Genomic DNA, 21,422 nt, shown 5'->3' with positions numbered 1-21,422 from the left:
GAGGATATTCTAAAATCAATAGAATCATACAGAGTAAGATATATGTTTTTCTTTAAGTTGATCTCTGTAATGGCAGTCCTTCCAACTTCAACGGTATCATATGAAAGGGGTTTTAGCATCATGAATTTAATTAAGTCCAAGAAAAGATCATACAACAAAGTTCTAGGTTTGAGAACATCTTGACAGTAATCAATTAATGAACTGATTTGTTCTAAACCAGAATTTGCTATTGGTAGTAGTATTTTTCAAGTAAAATGTATCATGTAAAAGGCCATTCAAATAAAAAAAAATTAAAAATGTATGACATGAGATGTGGAGAAATTTAATATAATAAACTATATTATCAAAAGCTGATGTTTTTATTACTTCTTATTCTTATGACTTTATGCCATTAAAAAAACACTTTTTGGAGTGGGGTCGAGTCCCTGTTTTGTGTGACGAGTAGGGTTTTGCATAATTTATCAAGCTCTGCTAATACTACTTTATAAGGCATGTTGTTCATTCATTTTGCATTATTCACCATGTTATCATTAATATTTATTAAATGAATAAAAAAAGAAAAGTGAGCTCATTAAGTTTGAACAGATGTTGACTTGACATTGTGTTTGGGTTTTGAAGAACGTGATGGAATTGCAGATGCTAATTCATAAGTACAACCATACTTTGCTGATTAAGCAGTACTGAAGAATAATGAGGCTGTGATAGTTGCTGTGTTATAATATTCATCTACAGGGATACACTATCCCATGTTATACATCCAATAAAACAATTACTGGTGCCAGCCTGTGGCTGAACCATAAAATACCAAAAACCAGCCACCCTATGGCACTATTTGGTAGTTATTGTCCACATGAATATACCCCCCCCCCAGATTTCCAGACTAGTCACCAGCCAATCTACCTAAACTCTCATTGTTACAGAAGTAATCTGACATAGCTTCCATTGTTAAAAGATGTTATATGCTGAGATGTTTCAGCAATTTCCAACAGATATATTATTTTCCACAAGCAGGATCGTACTTTCTCATGGAAAATAATTACACTCAATATCTGAATGTGGTGGTGAATGCTTTGAGTAGTTGCTGCTGTTCTAAATTTGTTATGATCCATGTATTGCATGGATATCACTTTGTACATCAGCACTCCCTTGTGATATTTGGAACTAAGTTTTGATTGCATACAAAATCCCATACTTTATCAAGTGCTGTAAAAAGTGTGTTGGCTGTGATCAATAGTTCTCAATTTTTAATTTTTTTTGGCAGACTTGCAGAACACTGTAAGATGTAATAACATATTAGATTGCCTTATAATGGGGGATTTTAACTTCCCAGATATAGACTGAACTTGTGGGTGGTCACTCGCACACTAGCAAGGTGTTTGTGGATTTATTGAATAATTGTTTTCTACAGTAGCTTGTTCAAGAGACAACCAGAGGGAGAATACTTTTGATCTGATTATCAGCAGTGATTATTCATGCATTAAGAATCTGCAGATAAAGGAACCACTATGTGGCAGTGATCACAGTGTATCGATGTGGGATTTACTCAAAGATGTAACTACCATCAGGGGTAAAGGGAAGGGTTTTTGCTTTCACAAAGGTGACTACAGTGGTCTCAGACAGTTTTTAAATTCTATACAGTGAGACTAACTAATGATGTAACCAACAGCAAATTAAATGGAAAGCATTCAAGGAAGTAACCTTGGAAGTTTTTTGTTCGAACTAAGAAATACTGTTCAAAGTTTAGGCCTAAATGGATGTCAGATGAACTAATGAGACTCATGGCAGAGAACAAAAATGCATGGGATGCATATAATTATCAGGAGACACAGAAGGCTATGGTAGATATAAGTTAGTCTGTAATCACGTCACAAAGGAGGTTAGGCAAGCGAAGGCAGATTACGAGAAATATTTGGCAACAGCTGCAAAGGAAAACAGCAAAGACTTGTTTACTTATATAAACTCTAGAAAGAAGGGGATGAACCAGATTGGTCCACTTGATATCGATGGTTCGATTGTTGATGATTCTGCTCAGGTAGCTGACAAACTGAATCAGTATTTTGCATCTACATTCACACATGAAGAATTCTGTAGGGAAGTGCCGGCCAAAAGCTTATTAAACTCTAACAAGCAGCTAAATGATTTTGTAATAACCGAGAGCAAAGTGGAGGAGAAATTGTTGAAGTTGAACATAAGAAAGGGACCGACTTTTGCCATAAACTACGTTCAACATCACATGCTCACGCAGCACGTCAGTCGAGTGAAAAAGTGCTCTACTATTTTGGTCTTAATTTAATTGCCTGAACAGTTAATAATAGTAGTATTTGGTATCATCAGGAAGAAGAATATTTAGTCTCCAAAATGAGTGTACCAGCTTCTGAAAGAAGTCATCAGGTAAAGTTATTTTATTAGTTTTAGATCTGCATAAGCAACCTTACTGACAAAAGATTTTCCAACACAAGTAGTTCAGCTCATACAAGAAGGGCGAATTAAGCTACCCCAAGGTCAAGTTAGTGCACATATTGGGGCGATACTTTTATCGCTTCCTCCCTGCCACTCCTTGTTGTATGCCTATTTAACCATCTGAGGTAAATACCTCAAGGGTAAAAACCCTTCATCCCACAATTGTCTTTTGTTGCTAAAAATTGTAAAGTTTCAGGATGACAGAGGCTATTAGTGAAGCTATTAACTTGCCCCGTGATAAAGGAGACTTCTCCATATTGGATTCCTCCCAAAAACAAACCCCCAACGTGGAAGAAAATACAGGCGCCACTACTTTGTCGGCAAACACCGATGAGTTTCCACCTCTAGTTTTTTCACAAGAACAAAGTAAGACAAGGGAAACTACAAGTGTAACCGCTCCTAAGGCTAAACCAGAACATCTTGAATTTTCAAGTAAAGTACCAATTTCTACGACCACAAATGTTGCTACTGATTCTTCTCAAGTAAAACCTTTTAGTCCTGACACTTTGACTAGGGCTGCTACTTCAACCGCCAGGAAAATTAAAATACCAAATGTCAGGACTGTCTTACTTTCAGATCTTTCCCCTGTCGATGTACTTACTTTCCTGCGAGAAGAAATTGAAACTTACTTATTAAACGACAATAGTAAGGTCACAAAAACTGCCATCAAAGCTATTCTTCATTCTTGGAGCGGTCTTGGATTAGTTGTGAATGGCTTGATTACAGAAAACGAAGCTCTTAAGATGAAAATTAAGATGCGGCAGATAAGAAGTGATGACTCAAAAACTATTCCTACACCTATATCTCTCATATGCTTCTGTGGCAAAATCTTCAACTTCTACAGAATTAGTTGATACTTCTTTGAATGTAGTTTCTCCTGAAAACTTCTCTGAGGCTACTGCACAATCCCTTGCAAAAGTTTCTATTAACCAAACAGACAGTCTGCAATCCACTAAAGTTAAAACTATTTCAACCAGAAAACCACATTTATTACTGCTAAAGGCTTCTGAGAGTTCTACTCTTACTACGAGCACTGATGTTAAAGAACGTGTAGTCAAAACTGTAAAGCAAGACTTGAAAGAAGTCAAAGTTAAAGCTCTCTATCTCATTAAAAACAAAGGCGTAATTTTAGAAACTAATTCCCGTAAAGGTTTGGATACCATCTCTTCCTCAAAAATCCTGTCTGATGTTGGAATCACCCCTGAGACGCCTAAGAAATTGAATCCAACCTTATTGGTATACAATATTGATAATGATTTAACCAAAGAGGAAACACTTGATGATTTCTACTTCAAAAACCTGAAAGAATTTAATTTCATACATGAAGAAATCTCACAAGAGATCATTTTCCAATTTAAAATTAGCTCCAAATCAAAGAACACTTCGAATTGGGTGTTTAATTTTAACCCAAATTATTTTTTAAGCTAATTCTACTTTAGACAGTTTATTTATTGGGTGGACCGCTCACCAATTTAAGCCTTTCATTGTTGTGACGAAGTGCTACTGTTGTCTTGCTTTCGGACACACTTCAAGTACGTGTAAACAAGAAAGACCTTCTTGTGGACATTGTGGCAAACAAGGCCATATCTTTGCTGAGTGCCCCACCAAGGATCAACCGCCTGTCTGCATTAATTGCAACAGGCACAAACATGATGCCAGTCATTCGGTCAGAGATATCAACTGTCCTGAATACATAAAGGCTCAAGACACAGTAAGGAAACAAACAATTCCCTTCTAATATCACAGTCTTGTCGAATTCAAGCGCTTCCCAGCCAAATATCTCGACTGTCAACTTAATTTCTGCAAGCCAATGCTCACCATTCACGCACCGTGGCAGATGAGCTACGTTGTGTATCTGAGGAGGAACTCATTGACATTCTTATTCTTCAAGAACCATATCATAGTAAAGGACGAATTGTCAGATACCCTTGCTCTTCTTGGATTTTACAACCAACTCATCCGATCCTAAGGTAGCCATCGTAATATTTAATAAAAATGTTGACGTTTTACTCTTGTCCTGTTTAACGTCACAGCATGCCATTTGAATTCAAGTCTTGAGTCCAAATCACTCGACTTATGTTATCTCAATGTATTGCCCTCCGTCATCTGACTTGATCCCTCACTTACACTATATTGATTCCGTATTCAGTTTATTAGGTCCTATTCCTCTGTTAATTTTACTCGACTCAAACTCCAAGTCTGCATTGTGGCATAGTTCTTTCACAGATGCTCGGGGATTACTGCTTGAGGATACCATCTTCTTCCATCAGCTTACTGTCTTGAATCAACCAAACCAGCCACGTACCTTTTCTAATTCCCTGGGTGAATCAAATATAGACATCTCTCTCTCTCTGGCCACAGCTCATATTGCTCCTTATATTATTGACTGGCATGTTGAAACTGACCTAACAACAAGTGACCATCGCTATATCGTCTTCCTGCTGGGATCAATTCTTCCTCTTCAACAACCTCTTCGTAATCTCTTTGTGATTTACATTGTAGTTAGTTCTTCATAATTCAGAAATCTATGCATAAAAAGAAACTAAAAACTAACTACACACCTTGGTGGAATAACGAACTTTCCTCTACTCGGAAACTTGTACATAAAGCCAGAAGAAATTTTCAGCGCAAATGGCGTACTTGGCCTCAAGAAGAAGTCAACAGATTACACGAAGAATACAAAACTCTCAAAAGAAAATACATAAAATTGATTTATGAAAGCAAATTGCAATCCTGGCACAATTTTGTCCATATGTCTGGGAATAATAATCCTTGGGGCATCATTTATAAAATTGCTAAAAATAAAATGATCCTGGGTGACATTTTTAACTCCATTACTTCCAACAGTATGGAAACTCTTACACTAACTGACTCCATAAACGCCATCTTGGACCAACTGCTGCCTAATGATGATCTCACTATTGACACTTCACACCATCTATCTATTCGAGATTTAAATGAAAAATACCTTCCTTTAGAAGAAACAAGTCCATTCAGTGCAGAGGAACTTACTTCAATCTTGAATAAAATTCAGTCAAACAAATGTCCTGGCAATGACCTGATTGACAATATATTTATCAAACATTTTTATGACCTAAGGCCCAAAGTTCTACTTAAATTATTCAACAACTGCTTAAATACTGGAACGTTTCCCTAACCATGGAAACACGCCATTCTTAAGATTTTACATAAACCTGGTAAGCCACTAGATAATGCCAGATCCTACCGCCCCATAGCCTTGCTCTCTCACCTGGGAAAAGTGTTAGAGAGATTAATCGCTAATAAAATTACCACACTGCAGGGAGCTACAAGATCCACATCCTCTCTTCAGTACGGTTTTAGGCAAGGGCTTGGATGCAAAGACACCTTATTAGAACTTCACCTTATTGACAGCTCCACTTCCAAGTATGTTATGGCAATCTTTATCGATTTTGAGAGCGCTTTTGATACTCTATGGTGTGAGTGCCCTCAGTAGACTCTGTTCCAATCATTGCTCTCTTCTTGACAGTGCGATCGGCAAAGAAACTACTTTGCCGATCGCATTGTCACCATCATCACTAAAAGCACGAAGATTCACAGATCTGTCTCCCGTGGTTGCCCTCAAGGATCAATTTTGGGTCCCTTGATTTGGAACCTAGTTCTTGATGATTGGCTGCTTAGGACAACTGAATTTCAAAATGTGCAACAACTTGCATATACAGATGACATTATCATTTTAGTGAATGGAAACTCAAGATTGGATTTAGAACTCTATGCCAATAAAGTACTCTTTGAACTGTTGTCTTGGTCCTCTAAGAACAAATTAAAATTATCCCCAACCAAATCGAAGATCATGATTTTTAAACACAAATTAGACTATGGCAGACCACCAGTTGTAAAACTTGACAAGAAATCACTTCCACTTGTCCGAAGCACCAAATTTTTAGGAGTTATCATCGACGATCGCTTTTCCTTTACTGCACATATTCAACATCTGTCCGTCAAAGTTAAGAGTTTTACCACAATGCTGCTCCAAATTACCAGACAAGACTGGGGATTGAACATTGAAACCCTACATCTGTTTTATAATGCTGCCATAATTTCAATTACAACTAGCTATGCTGCTAGCTTCTGGTTTAGATGTACTGCACTTAAAACTGTACAAACTAAGTTATCCACTATTCAACGTTGTTTTCTCCTTAGCCTACTTCACGCTTGCTGAACAATATCAACTCCAGCTCTACAGACTCTTGCAGGCACTATACCACTTGACCTGCATGTTGTGTTTAGAGGGCTTTGCTTTTACATCTGAAAGGCATTTCTATGGAATTTCAGGGAATCATTGCCCTCGGGCTGATCCCAAAACTGAGCGAACCAGATGCTGGAATTTGTTAGTGAACACCTGGCAAAATAGATGGAATTCTACCGAAAAAGGAGCTATTACTAAAAATTTCATTCCCGACGTAACCGCACTACTTTCATCATCCACCAGAAAATGATTTTCACCATCACTTTTTACCTCCTTTACTCACTGGACATGGTTCGCTTAACGCAAAACTCTACCAATTCAGACTTTCCAATACAGTCTCCTGTTGATGTGGGTTACTGGAAGACTCTCCTCATGTACTTTTTGAATGCTCCATTTACGAGGACCTAAGATTGGCTCTTAAGACAACAGTACCAAACTTGTGTCCTGGAGGTGAGGCGCCTCCGTAGCCAGGTGGGAAGGAGCAGCAGTGTGCAGCACACGCTTCTTGATTAGACCGGGGTTCGAGCCCGTCACCACCAAATACGGAGGATGCGGAAAGGTCAGGGACTGACCACCGCATATCCCGGAGCAATATGGCCTTAGTTGCTAATGCTCCTAAAAACCAAACAACAACAACAACCTGGAGGTGAGAAGATACTCATTTCTGTCAACAATTTCCAAGCCCTTCAAACCTTCTGCAATTCTGCTTTTAATCGCAGGAAGGCTTTCAACCTCAATGTTAATTCAAGAAATCAGACTGAAAACACATCATAAATCATAATACAACTGTGTACTGCCTCGTCGTCCTGATGTCATATACAAAATTGTTGTGGTTTTCAAGAACACGCAAAGATTTTAACAGATGCTGCACTTCTCTGACTCATCCCTTATCAAGACTCTCTGCAACTAAATCCTTCCTCTGCTCAGTAATACCGTCATCGACCAAAGACTTCTGACACCACTCCAGATTAACAGAATTCAGAATTATATCTAGAACTTGTTCCTGCTGATCATGTTTGAATGCCATTACTACTTCTGTTTGACAATACACCTTTTCTCCTCATGGACTACTTTGGGCAGCACTGCATAAAGACATGGTTAAAGACATGGATAATGATTTTATTTATTTTTTATTTTATTTTTATTTTTCTTTTGTTTTATTTTTTTAAATTAAATTTTATTTTTATTCTATTTTTTATTATATATATATATACAGGGATATTCAGGGATATTCATGTGTTGTTGTGGTGGATCCCAGGGTTTCCCCCATAAGCCGCTATTGTACTTCTTGTGTTGAAGCTTATGCCAAAACCGGCCAATTGTATGTAGTGTGTTGGTCGTGTAAGTGTTATGATGTGTTCTGTTGTTATGTTATCGGCCGGTGCCTGGCTCTTAGCAGGTAAGAAGCAGTAACACCTGGTCACTACGTCTCACCCCCCATCCCCGCCACGTGGAGGCGGCCAGGATCAATTATCTCCTGCTGGGCAAGCCCAGGGCATAACACCTGAGAGTGCCCGAAAAAGAGAGTGAAGTGGAAAAAGAGGAATACAGAGGGAGAAGTTTGGGATCTGGGGAGGTAAATGGATAGAATAGAGGAGAATCAACAGAGGGACTCTCCAATAGTTAGAGGTGAGAAGTTAAGCAAGAATAAAGTAGGAAGAAGTGGAGAAGTGGACTAACTTCTCTAACCATGGAGACCTATCTCATGGAAAATCCCATCCTAGGAACTAGGATCAGCAAAACATCTTAATTACAGTTTGCCTAACCTCTTGTAGGCAGAACGTCTTCAGTTGTTGAAGAAATGATTGATCTTCTAAAAAAAAAAAAAAAAAAAAAAAAAAAAAAACACAGTGAAAGCAAATTCCACGAATTCTGAAAAGCTCCATAGAAAGACACTATGTGCAATATGTACAATATCCTCTTCTTCAGGAACACAACAGAATATACACTATGTACAGATTCGTCCAATGTAATGCCAGGGTAATGCCATAACCTGGCCCAATAAATAAAATGTTTCAGGGTTAACGCAAAAGTAATATACATGTCCAAATCCTAGATGAGATCACATTAGGCAGGGTTCAAAATTATGTTTTAAAAAGTTCTTGCCTAAATACAATTTGTGTGTGGTATTCACTCACAAAGTAATATTAATTCCAAAAACTATGAAACGCTAAAGGCCAAATAGTATCTCGATGAGTAGAGCAAAATTCCTTATACAGAAAAAACCTATTCTGCAGAAAACAGTTTCACATCAAGAACAAGTCTATTATAAAATCCAGGAAAGTATAGTGTAGCACTTTATGATACTAATTAGTTGCAAATATAGAATCCGATAAAAAATGAGAGATATTTCTTTCCTAATCCAATAAAGGATCCAAGAACTCGCAGGAACAGTAAAACTAGGACCTAATTTCGGTTCTTCTTTTAAATGCACGAGAAGCAAACACATTCATAGCATTAAAAGCTGTCTGAGACTCAACCAGAATTTTATTGTTGCTGGAGTCCAAGTTAGGAACTACACTAAGTAGGTCACGTCGAAGATCGTTATAATAATGACATTGATGAAGAATATGGTTAACAGTTTCTTCCTGGCCACACAAACAAGATGTTGTTGGTGAAAGTCCCAGTTTGTGAAGTTTACTATTTATACTTCCGTGGCCAGTTAATATAAACATACAATATAAGCCCGGCGAAAACCACTTTAACTCCTCCTTTTTAATTTCACTTGCTACAGGCAGAAAGTCCCTTGTGACTGCACCAATATCAGATGAAGACCACTCTTGCTGCCATTTTGCAATAAAAATTTGCCTTAATCTTGTCTTCTCAGTCTTAATGGGAGCACTTAGATCTAATTGGATGTTATCATAGGTCAACGGTATTTTCTTCAAAAGGTGATACTTAAGGTAGCGGTACTGAACTTCAAAATGGACAGGTAGTTTCCCAAGCAAAACCTGAAGACCCATGGTGGAGGTAGTTCGACAAGCTCTTGACATGGTCAGGAGGGCAGCCCTCTGTGCTTGTAACAGTTGCTTTACTACAGCAACTTTATTAGCTCTAAAGCCCCATGCACCCGCTCCATAAGAAATTATCGACAAAAACACACAATTATAGTGAAGTCGTAAGGTTTGGCCTCTAAGACCCCAGTCTTGTCTTGTTATCTGTTTAATTCGGCTCAGGAACAATTTAGCCTTTTCTTTCACATACTGAACATGTGGTAGGAAACTGAGAGCATCATCAATATAAATGCCTAGGTATTTGGTCTTCGATAAGTACTTAATGGATTGTTCCCTATATTTAATAACTGGAGGTCTTCCATGGTTAAGCTTTCCCTTAAGCAACATCTGAGACGTTTTTGCAATAGAAACCTGCAATTTATGTGTTGAAGACCAGTTGGAGAGTTCTAACAGCACAGCATTTGCTGATTCTTCAAGGCTTTTCCTAGAATTACCCTGGATTAATATTGTAAGATCGTCAGCGTATGCGATCATATGAATAGCTGGAAAACTCTTAACCAACCAGGAATCAAAAACAAGATTCCAGCACAAGGGACCAAGTATTGACCCCTGTGGACATCCTCTTGTAACTCTGCGAGAGACCTCCTCCAGTCCAGATTTGACAGAAATGGTACGATCAGAAAAATAGCTCTTTAAAAGCTTATATATATTTATGGACACTTCGGCCTCCCGGAACATTATATATATATACAGTAAACCCCCCCTATTCGCGGTATCTGTATTCGCGGTCGCTGATTTAATATAAAATGAAACCTGAAACAATGTGAATTTTAAAGCGCCGTGAACATTTTTCGCCATAAAAAATCATGGGCATGGCTAAAATTATCTTTCCCGGTCAAAAAAGTGCTCAGTGGGTGGGGGGGAGGGGTGACAAAATCGCGAGCGTGGATGTTTCTCGCTAATCCTTGTTCAGTATGTGTTATGCACTTGTCATGGAAGGTTTCGTCGTTTGCTTTTAATTTATATGCTTATAAATTGAATAAATTTATAAATTGATACGCTTACAAAAGTGATAAATCTACCATTTTTCAGTGTAAAACAGACTTTATCGGGTGTGTTAACGGAAGAAAGTGACTTTATTGTGGACAAGTTCTTTCTAACCTGTACAAAAATATGGCTACGAATAACTAATGGAATAACTAATTTCCCGTAATGGAAAATATCAAAGGTGATGACATTAGCTAATAAAATTGAGTTATTAGACAAAATTTCTAATGGCGAAAGTGTCTCCTCAGCGGCAAAACATTATAAAATCAATGCGTCAACGGTACGATCAATCAAGAAATCGGAAGAAAAAATCCGCCATAGTGTCCGTGAAAACGCGCTAATTGCTTCAAAAATTTGCTAACTCATGATGTTAAATTAGAAAAAATGGAAAAAGCTTTAAATCTGTGGATAGAAGACCGAACTCAAAATAAAATTCTGTTAAGTTCACTCATCATTCGTGAAAAGGCAAAACTCCTTTATCAACACTTTAGCGAAACTGGTGATAGCACTGGCGGGATAAGTTTTTTTGCTAGCAAAGGCACTGGTTTGAAAGATTTGTTTGAAATTTCTAATAAATATTACATTTAATATTAAATTGTTTCTTATTTTCATTTCGATGCCATATGCTTGCATTTCACTATGTACTATGTACATAGTCATATTATGAAGGTACATATAATACATACATAGATAAAATTTTAGACTAGTTTTTCTTATATATTTCATACTTTGGAACGGAACCCCTTCATTACTATGGGAGCCATAACTCAGTATTCGCATTTTCGGTATTCGCGGCATTTCTCAGGAACGAAACCCCCGCGAATAGCGGGGGTTTACTGTATATGTATATATTTTATTATTATTATTTTTTTTTTTTTTTATTAATTTATTTATTTTTATTATTATTTTTTTACTTTATGCTATTCTCATCCTTATTTCTTCGTCTTCCGCTGTCCTGTCTCCTGGGAGAGAGAGAGAGAGTGTGAGTGTGTGTGTTGTTGCTGGTACGGGGTTCTTTTGATTGGCTCCAAACCCTCTTTGGACATTCAGAGCGTGACTGTTGAGGTTGGCCATGGTTCATGTGCAGTTGTGTGGCCTACCTCCCCGTGGTGTAGACAGACACTGGGCTAACCTTCCAGGTGATCGCCTGCCTGGTGACAGAACGGCCAGAAACAACACAACAACACACACACTGCACGAACATAACATTACACACATTTCTGGCCTGTTACAGTGCTCTGTAAACATCACAGTGTACAAAGATGGAGTTGAACTTTCGTTCAGGTGCCATCCTACATAAGATACTATACATGTCTACATAAGAAAAGGACCTGTGATGGATGAGATCTATCCAGTTATATTAAAGGAGGCAGCAAAGGAAGTTGGTAAGTCCTTAGCCATGATTATGAAAGCATCCTTGGACTCAGAGAGGTTCTCATGAACTGGAAATATGTAAATGTATTCCCAATTCACAAAGGGGGATCAAAAGGTGACATGTTAGTTTAACTTCTGTTCCAGGATAAATAATGGGGCCACTGGTTAAAGAAGCACTATAGGATCATCCAGACAAGACTGCAGTATAGTTCAGACATGGCATGGGTTTGTTAAGAGGAAGTCTTGTCTGACCAATTTGATTGGATACTATGATGTGGCCCAAAGGTACTGGATGCAAAAAATAATTTTGTTATCATATACTTGGATTTTAGGAAAGCTTTTGATACTGTTGCACATGGAAGACTACAAAAAAAATTGGAGCAGTATGGCATTAAGGGCAAGTTTCTGCTATAGATAAAGGGATAATTGAGTGGGAGAAGACAGAGACTGGTAATCAATGGACACTGCTCTTTGTGGACTAATGTTATTAGTGGAATCCCCCAGCATTCGGTGTTGGGCCCATTGTTGTTTTCTGTATTTATCAATGATATTGATGAAGTTATATCAGGCATAATTTCCAAGTTTGCAGATGATACAAAGGTTGTAGGGTTGTTAATGACAGTAAGGATAGACTTTTCTAGATCCTGTTGCTATTGCAACAGGATCTAAAAAAGTTGAACAGATGAGCTGAGATGGCAACTAAAGTTTAACATTTTGAGAAATGTAAAGCACTGCATATGGGGAGTTACCCCAGAGTAATGTATCAACTGTGTGGTATTACACTCAGATTGGTAGAGAATGTAAAAGACCTGGAGGTAATTGTGCAGTCAGATACGAAGTTTTCTGAGCAGTGCAGACAGTCTGCAAGAGTAGCTCATGGTGTCTTGTCAGCGATATACAGGAATTTTGCTAGCAGGGATAAGGAGGTGATTATCCCCTTGTATAAGAAATGGTCAGGCCACAGCTGGAGTACTGTATACAGGTCTAGATGCCTCATTTTAGGAAGGGTTGCTGGAATGAGTACAGGGAAGTGCAATGAGATTGGTGAATGGAACAAAGGGTTGCTCTTACAAAGAAAGGCTTAAGTTCTGCAAATTGCAGTGTTCTGCAAATTACAAATTGTCAATGTTGATGGGATTCTTCCTTTTGCCCAGATTAGTTGCCTGAGGGTGCATAATTTAAAATTGAGGAAAGACAGTTGTAGAATAGATGTGTGGAAATTTGCCTTTAGCTAGCAGGCGGTTGATTGCTGGAACAAACTTCCATCTGTCATTGTGGAAGTTGACAGCTTAAATAAATTCAAGGAAGAAATAAACAAACTTTTGGATTGAATTGTGTGAAATGGGATGGTTTTTTTTGTTTTTTTTTTGCTGATGATGTATAAACTTGCTTTCTTGCATTATGTGCCTCGACTAATGCTAATATACAGGGTTTTATAATTAAAATGCAACAAAATATTTATTAAAAATAAATATATAATTTAATTAAAACTAATTCAAAATGTGCTGGAACTGCATACTCTTTCTAGTGTGTTTGATACCACCTTGGAAAGAATGTGGTCAATGGTACGAATGCTTTCTTGTTGTTTTGTATTAGTCTTATTTGTTACAGGCCTGTCTGTACATTTACTTGCATTGCAAAATAATTTGGATGTAAGGTTATGTTCCAAAATAAACACACTTGCTTGGAAAAAACCCATGTTACACGCCAAACTAATAAATTCTCTGCTCCTGAAATACCACTCCTTATATAAGACAATGTATGCTCTGTTGCCATAGTTACCTCAGTACCTGGTGACACCACATACTGAGGTAACTATGGCAACAGAGCATATAATCTGGTAATTTTGTATATGATAAACTGATAACTTTGTGTAATAATTATTCATAAAAATTAATGTAATTAAATTTTTCTGTTTTTAGAATCATTTGTGATGCATGCATATGATTATTTAATTGTAGGGTGTGGGAAAACAATGCTAATGGATTTGTTTCATGATCACTGTAAAGTGGAAAAGAAGAGGAGAACACATTTTCATTCTTTTATGCTGGATGTTCATGCTCGTAAGCATTTGAATATGCTACTTTTACCATTTTCAGAACTTTAAAATTTTGTCATATGAAATTTTCAAACTGTGATATGTATATTACAGAATCGTATAACTTTCTTTTGTGTGCTTTGCAAATTTTTAACAATATATTTCAATGGTATTGCTCATACAAGGGCCACTCCAAAAGATATGCGCAGGTTTTTTTGAAATGCTGTATTTATTCTAGCATTATTATTTGTATAGCACATCCTTCCTATCTCTTTTTGTACTAACAACGTCATCTTCCCGTAAGTGGTGTTGCTGTAGCTGACATCAAATGTGGCTGCCTTCACAAATCTGTCAGAAACAGTATGCTGTTAGTGAATGCTTGTTGTTAGAAGGTGACTGTTGGGAATGTCCATAAGTGACTGCATAAGATGTATGTGGATGATGCTGTTGGTGGCATCATCTCTAAGATGTAAATTAGTCTGTAATCAAATTACTTATGGGGTTTAGGCTTGTTAAAGAAGACTGAGAAAAGTCTTTGGCTAAGGGTACAAAAAGAAAGTAAGGTAATAAAGCATTCCTTGTTTGTGTTAGTATTAGAAGAAAATTGATGAATCATAACATTGGCCCAATGGATGTGAATGGCATAACTGTTGATATTACAGTACATATCTCTGATAAATTGAGTAAATATTTTGCATCTACATTCACATGAAGTTTTTAGAGATGGGTTTAGCAGAAGTGTAATACCTTTGGAAATTAAATGATTTCATAATAACAGAAGGTTGAAGAGAAGTTGCTGCAGCTAAAAGTGAATGAAGTACAGAGCTGATTAGAATATATCTAATTATATCCAATATGTTCAATTATCATAAAAAGAGCTAAACAGAGATTTAGCCATAAGTATGAATGTATTTTTAAATTCAAGGGATGTCCCTACAGATTGGAGATGTGCAAATGTTTCCTACTCAAAAGGGAAATCAAAGGGCAAAATAATTACAGACCTGTAAGTTTGACTTCTGTGCTAGGTAAAATAATGGAGGCAATGGTTAAATAGCAATGCAGGACCATCTTGACAGGAACACAAATATACAGAAATCACAACATGGATTTTTTAAGGGGAGATCTTGTCTCGCCAACTGATTAGCTGTTATGAAGTAGTCACAAAGGAATTAGATGCAAAAACATTCTTTTTACATCATACAAGGTTAAAAAAAAATGAGAAATACTTTTAAAATCATTTATTATTTTAAATACAACAATTTCATTGTTTATTCCCTTCAAAGTACTTTCCGGCTGCACCTATGCAGCACTCCATCCCAGGATCTAAAACAGCAGTGGAAGTCCTCAGAAGATACCACCTTTAATTGCTGTGTTGTGTTCTTCTGAATCCTCAAATCATTATCCTTTGAGGTAGATTTTAATTTTCGGGAACAGAAAAAAGTCACATGGCATTAGATCTTCCGAATAAGGTGAGTGCTCCAATGTTGTGACCTTGTTTTTTTGTTCAAAACTTTCTCACTGCGACAGGGGAATGACATGGCGCATTGTCATGATACAAAAACTTTGTCTGGCCATAAATTGGGTTGTGTCTTTCGAAGTTTTTCACGAAGTATTCCTAAAATCTCAATGCAGAATGTCTGATTAACAGACTATATTTTGGCAGGACAAATTCACAATGAACAACACTGCAACATTCAAAGAAAATGATAAGTATGGACTTGATCTTCCCTCGAGACATTCTTGCTTTCTTTAAATGGGGAGTGGAGGGAGTTTGCCACTGCATTCTTTGATGCTATGTGTGTGGATCATACTGACCCAGAATTCATCTCCTTTTATCACTGAATCCAAAAAGTTGGGAGTTTCACAAATTTTTTCCACACGCTTTTGCTTTTGATTCTGTCAGCGAAAACTTCCACACATTTCTGCTTCTGATTTGTCTGTCAACGAAAACTTCCACACATTTCTGCTTCTGATTGTCTGTCAGGATACATGGAACCATTCGCATGTACACCTTTCTCATGCCCAACCACTCTGCCAGAATTGTTCTTACTGTTTCTTTGTTGACACAATATCTTGAATTTTTTCAATATTCTCATCTGTTGTTGAAGTTGACGGTCTTCTTGTCATCATGGACCCCGTGAGCCACAAAATATGGAGGATGCGGAAAGGTCAGGGAATGACCACTGTATATCTCCGGAGCAGTATGGCCTTAGTTGCTAATGCTCCTAAAAACCAAATAACAACAACAACAACAACAACATCATCATGGACATCTTCCCATCCCTCTTTGAACTGTTTATGCCATTCATACACACGTAACTGACTCATGGTTTCATCATCGTACAGTTTCTATAATATCTCCAATGTTTCTGCACCATTTTTACCAAGTTTCACTAAAAATTTAATATCAATTCTTTGCTCTAAATTATAATCACTCATTTTTCCACAAAAGGATTAAAACATCAATTCACTTAAAGAGGCACAGTTCTATCAAAACTTAACCGATTGCAATGAAACGAAAACTGAACAATGTACAGTAAAAAAACAAGCAAGCTACAGCCTGATATGAATGTCATTGACATGTGCAGTATCAAGGTGTTGGTACTGCACATTACTTAGGTTGCAGAAAAGATTTTGATATTGTTTCACACATGAAACTATTGTACAAATGTACAAACTAGAATGGTGTGACATTACAGGCAAATTACTGATGTTAATAGAGATGTTTAAGCAGTAGGCTTTATTCTTTCAATAAGACTATCAGAAAAAAACATGAGATTCATTCAGTGGGTTCTGTCGATGTATACAAATTTTATCAGTAAAGATAAATAGGTACTTATCCTACTGTATAAACCAGTTGTAAGGCTTCTTAATAAACCTTATAGAAAAGGAACGATATAGACTTGAATAACATTGTACAAAAGAGGGCAGTAAGATATGAATGGGAAAAAATATTCTTACAGAATGAGACTCCAGTTCTGCAAATAAAGGTTGGCTAAAGTGTTAAAAGGGTTTAGCAGACTTAATACATTTTTCCCTTTCTAGGGCAAGAAGATACCAGTGATAAAAATTAAGGAAAGTACATTGGGCATAAGTTTTTTTTTTTTTTTTTTTTTTATAGTCAAACAAAAGTTACAAGAGCTGATGTAAACTATCATGCTGAGCTTTGTAGAGATGAAAAGCTTATGTAGATTTAAGAGAGATTAGAAAAATACTTGGAAGACTTTTTTTTATCTGGATTAGCATCTACACAGTGTGTTGATAAATAAATAAGACCTTTATTGTAAGGTTCACTGGTAAATCTAATAATAAATAACTTATGTTTGCAGCTTTTATATTTTGTGCAATAAAAATTAGGAAAATAGTTGGTAGGTATGATAACGTAAGTACAGGTGAATAATTGGTTCATCTCTTGCACGCCTAAAATTTGATAGTTATATTTGACATGCACTGTAATGTCATTTGTTGAAGATGCTCATTTATTGGCTGGATTCCAGTGATGAATTCAAGAGATATGGTACTTCTCTCAAATTTAAAGAGCAGTTGTCTTTTATTATTTGTAAATATTCCTTGGAAAAGCAAGTAATATATAGTTTATTTAAATAATATCGGTGTAGATACACCATAGATAACTCTTAAGAAACTACGATGGTAGTTGTTGTAGTAGGCATCATTTGCTCTGTATCTCATATTATGCTCTTCCTTCACAACGAGTTGCCATGGTATTGCACTACCTCAAATAAGTAACGCTTCACTAATAGAGAAGACTATTGTTACTTATTCTCAGTGAGTACCACCACCCAGACGGCACCGCTTCAAAGCTATTGGCCTATCATCGGTGGGCAGGCAGGTACCCTGGTATTGCAGACATGTGAAGATAATCACTACTGGGTTGTCATGTCTGCAATACCAGGGTACCTGCCCACCCACCAATGATAGGCCAATAGCTTTTAAGCGGTGCCGCCTGGGTGGTGGTACTCACTGAAAATAAGTAAAAATAGTCTTCTCTATTAGTGAAGCATTACTTATTCGAGATAGTGCAATACCATGGCAACTTATTGTGAAGGAAGAGCACAATATGAGATACAGAGCAAATGATGCCCACTACAACAACTACCATCATAGTTTCTTAAGAGTTATCTATGGTGTATCTACACCGATATTATATAGATATTAAACTCTTAATGTATTATGCCTTGTGCATTTAGTTATTTTTAAATAGCTTATTTAAATATATTTGTGAGTCCCTTTAATCTCCTACTGGAAACTTTTGTAACTTCTTTTTTAATGTTCTTAGGAACATGAATATTCTGTCTGCAAAAGCTTCTGAATAGAGGAGACCCTTTATTTTATATAAATAAAGAAATTCTGGAATGGTTGAATTGCTAATTGATAATAATTCATGTAATTGGGCAGTTAATATACATAGTAGAACAAAATTTGGAATACTCATAAAGTATTTTTTATGATATTCTTTTTTATATATATCATCTTTTGAGGTCTTTGACAAGGCCCCAAAAAAAATTCAGACCTTTGATGCATTCTTCATGCCAGAGTGATTTCAAGTTTTCCAGGTAGACTGTAGAACTGTCATTGGTAGAATTGTCTGTGGTGGCACATTAAACATACCAAGACATAAGATTGCAGAACTAGATTCCATGCTTATAATAGGCTTGATTTATTTTGTAATGAATAAAGTAAAATATAAAAATTTCAAGTGAATCCTGATTTTGACCCGCCTCCTATTAATATTATATAGGGAAAAAAATGAAATTGTTGATATATAAGTATTAAAATATTAGCAATTGTACAAACTTTAGTACCTTAAAAGTCATTCATGTTGGCTGATGGCTATTTAAAAAAAGTTAATTCTGTTTATAAATTTTTAATGCATTTATTTTTCCATGTGTGTTTTTTTTATTTTTTTTTAAGGTATTCATGAATATAAGAAACAAACAGTAGGATATACTAAAGAAAACAGAAAACTTTTGTGTTATGATCCCATCCCTCCTGTTGCAGAATCTCTAAGTAATGAAGCTTGGCTTCTCTGTTTAGACGAATTTCAGGTATTTAGTTTATTCTTTGAGGAATGCAATTTGTACATTGAGTAAATTGGTATAGCTTTTACTTAAAATGAAACTCACCTGTTATTAAAATACAAAAATGCCTGCCTAATAATTTATTGGTCATTTCTTGGTTTCAGTAGCAGCCTTGCTCAACCACAGCATGAACTCCATGCTGGATAATATGAATAGTGGTGGTGGAAGGCCTTTAACAGCCCTCTCGACTCCTCATAAAAATGTTCGTTTAAGTTTAGTTCTATGGAGTTGATTTGCCAAAAAAAAAAAAAAAAAGAGTATGAAGCCTTTTAGATGTTCTTTCATCAGTGGCCACTCATTTATAGTCTTGTGGTACGGTATATTGTGCAGAAAAAATGCCATCACTATTAGAGACAACAGATGCATTAGAAAGTGCACTTGATTTTCTACAATTTTCACTGGTTTTTGTCCACAACCATCATGTATTATTGTATGTATTCAGTTAAAAATCTCAGGATTATGATCCATATATGTCCAGACTATGCTGTTGCCATTATTGTGTTGTGTTGTCTCCTCTATCTGTGAAAGTCCAATGGCTTCTGCTGTTTCTGCCACATACATACATATCTTGGTAATTCGTTAGCAGTGGGACCATCATTATTGTGACAAATTAAAAGGAGTAGAAAGTTATACTGTATAAACTGGAAGGGCAGTCGCAACTTTAAAAAATGACAAAATAAATAGCATGATGAATTAAGCAGGTGATGAATTTTTGAGATTATACTATATCTTATCACATAACAAAACTGTTTATGTGATAGAAGGGGTAACATGATTTGTTAGACCAGGAAATCTCTTGCCAGTAGCCAAAGGTATGGTGCCAAAAACATTCCATATTGTTCCTGGAGAAAACTACCTATGGTAGTTTTCTCCAGGAACAATATGGATGTTAAGTGGATCATCTGAATTGGGGAAAGTAATCAATGGACACTGCTCATCGTGGACTAATGTTATTAGTGGAGTCCCTCAGGGTTCAGTATTGGGGCCTTTATTGTTTTCTGTATTTATAAATGATATTGATGATGGTATATCAGGCTTAATGTCCAAGTTTGCAGACGATACGAAGGTTGGCAGGGTTGTCAAGGACACTACTGACACTATGCTGCTGCAACAGGATTTGGAAAGGTTGAGCAGATGGGCTTCGAGGTGGCAAATGAAGTTTAACATTGACAAATGTAAAGTACTACATATGGGAAACAGCAACCCCAGAGCAACGTATCAACTCTGTGGTACTACACTGACAGTGGTAGAGAATGAAAGGGACCTGGGGGTGGTGGTGCAGGCAGATATGAAGTTCTCTGAGCAGTGCAGACGAGCTGCAAGAGTAGCTCATGGTGTATTGTCAATGATATATAGGAATTTTTCTAGCAGGGATAAGGAGGTGATTATTCCCTTGTATAAGGCAATGGTCAGGCCACACCTAGAGTACTGTATACAGGCCTGGAGGCCTCATTTCAGGAAGGATGTAGAGCTGCTGGAACGAGTACAGAGAAGGGCAACTAGATTGGTGAATGGGACAAAGGGGTTCTCTTACGAAGAAAGGCTTAAGTTTTGCAAATTACAGTGTCTGGAAACTAGGCACCAGCGGGGTGATCTGATAGAGGTGTACAAAGCCTTGAATGGTTTGAGCATGCTCAATGCTGATGGGATTCTTCCTCTAGCTCAGAAAAATCACCTGAGAGGGCATAAATTCAAATTGAGGAAAGACAGATGTAGGATAGATGTGCGGAAATTTGCCTTTAGCCAGCGGGTGGTTGGTGGGTGGAACAGACTTCCATCCCTTGTCGTGGAAGTTGATAGCCTAAATAAGTTTAAGGCTCAGCTGGACAGGTATTTCGAACGAACAGAGGGGTGAAGTGGAAGTGGTTATTTTTATTTATTTATGTTACTTTTTTTTTTTTTTTTTTGGCTGATGCTGCATAAGCTTGCTTTCTTGCATCAAATGCCTCTACTAATGCTAATGCTAATGCTAATGCTAATAAGCTTCAAACTGTTGCATTGTTAGAAATGGACGTTAGCATTTCTCTTACCCTGTACAGCAGGGGTGGCCAACAAGTTGATCGTGGCTTTAATTTCGGTCGATCACGTCAAATTTTAAATATTTATAAAAAAAGATTCCCATGGGCTTGGCACACCCAGGATCCTGAGCTGGATATCATCATTGTTCTCTTTCTTGGTGATTCCCTTCTACTTCTAACCCTTGTTTTCTCTCTCAGGGTAAT

The 21,422-nt window shown here is 36.9% G+C and overlaps 1 protein-coding gene across 2 annotated transcripts in view; it reads left to right on the top strand.

Annotated features, from left to right (window-relative positions):
* LOC150091430 (AFG1-like ATPase) overlaps nt 1–21,422 on the top strand; it is a 185,816-nt gene that overhangs the window by 29,013 nt on the left and 135,381 nt on the right. For both annotated transcript variants that reach the window (XM_090383864.1, XM_090383871.1), the window contains exons 4-5: nt 14,025–14,126; nt 19,034–19,167. In XM_090383864.1, coding sequence (XP_090239990.1) covers nt 14,025–14,126; nt 19,034–19,167 — 236 coding nt within the window. The remainder of the gene's footprint in view (nt 1–14,024; nt 14,127–19,033; nt 19,168–21,422) is intronic.

Source organism: Mastigoproctus giganteus, chromosome 1 (genome assembly GCF_048544385.1).
Source record: "Mastigoproctus giganteus isolate SK-2022 chromosome 1, ASM4854438v1, whole genome shotgun sequence".
In the NCBI taxonomy this organism is placed as follows: Eukaryota; Metazoa; Arthropoda; class Arachnida; order Uropygi; family Thelyphonidae; genus Mastigoproctus; species Mastigoproctus giganteus.
This window is presented reverse-complemented; position numbering and strand designations above follow the sequence as displayed.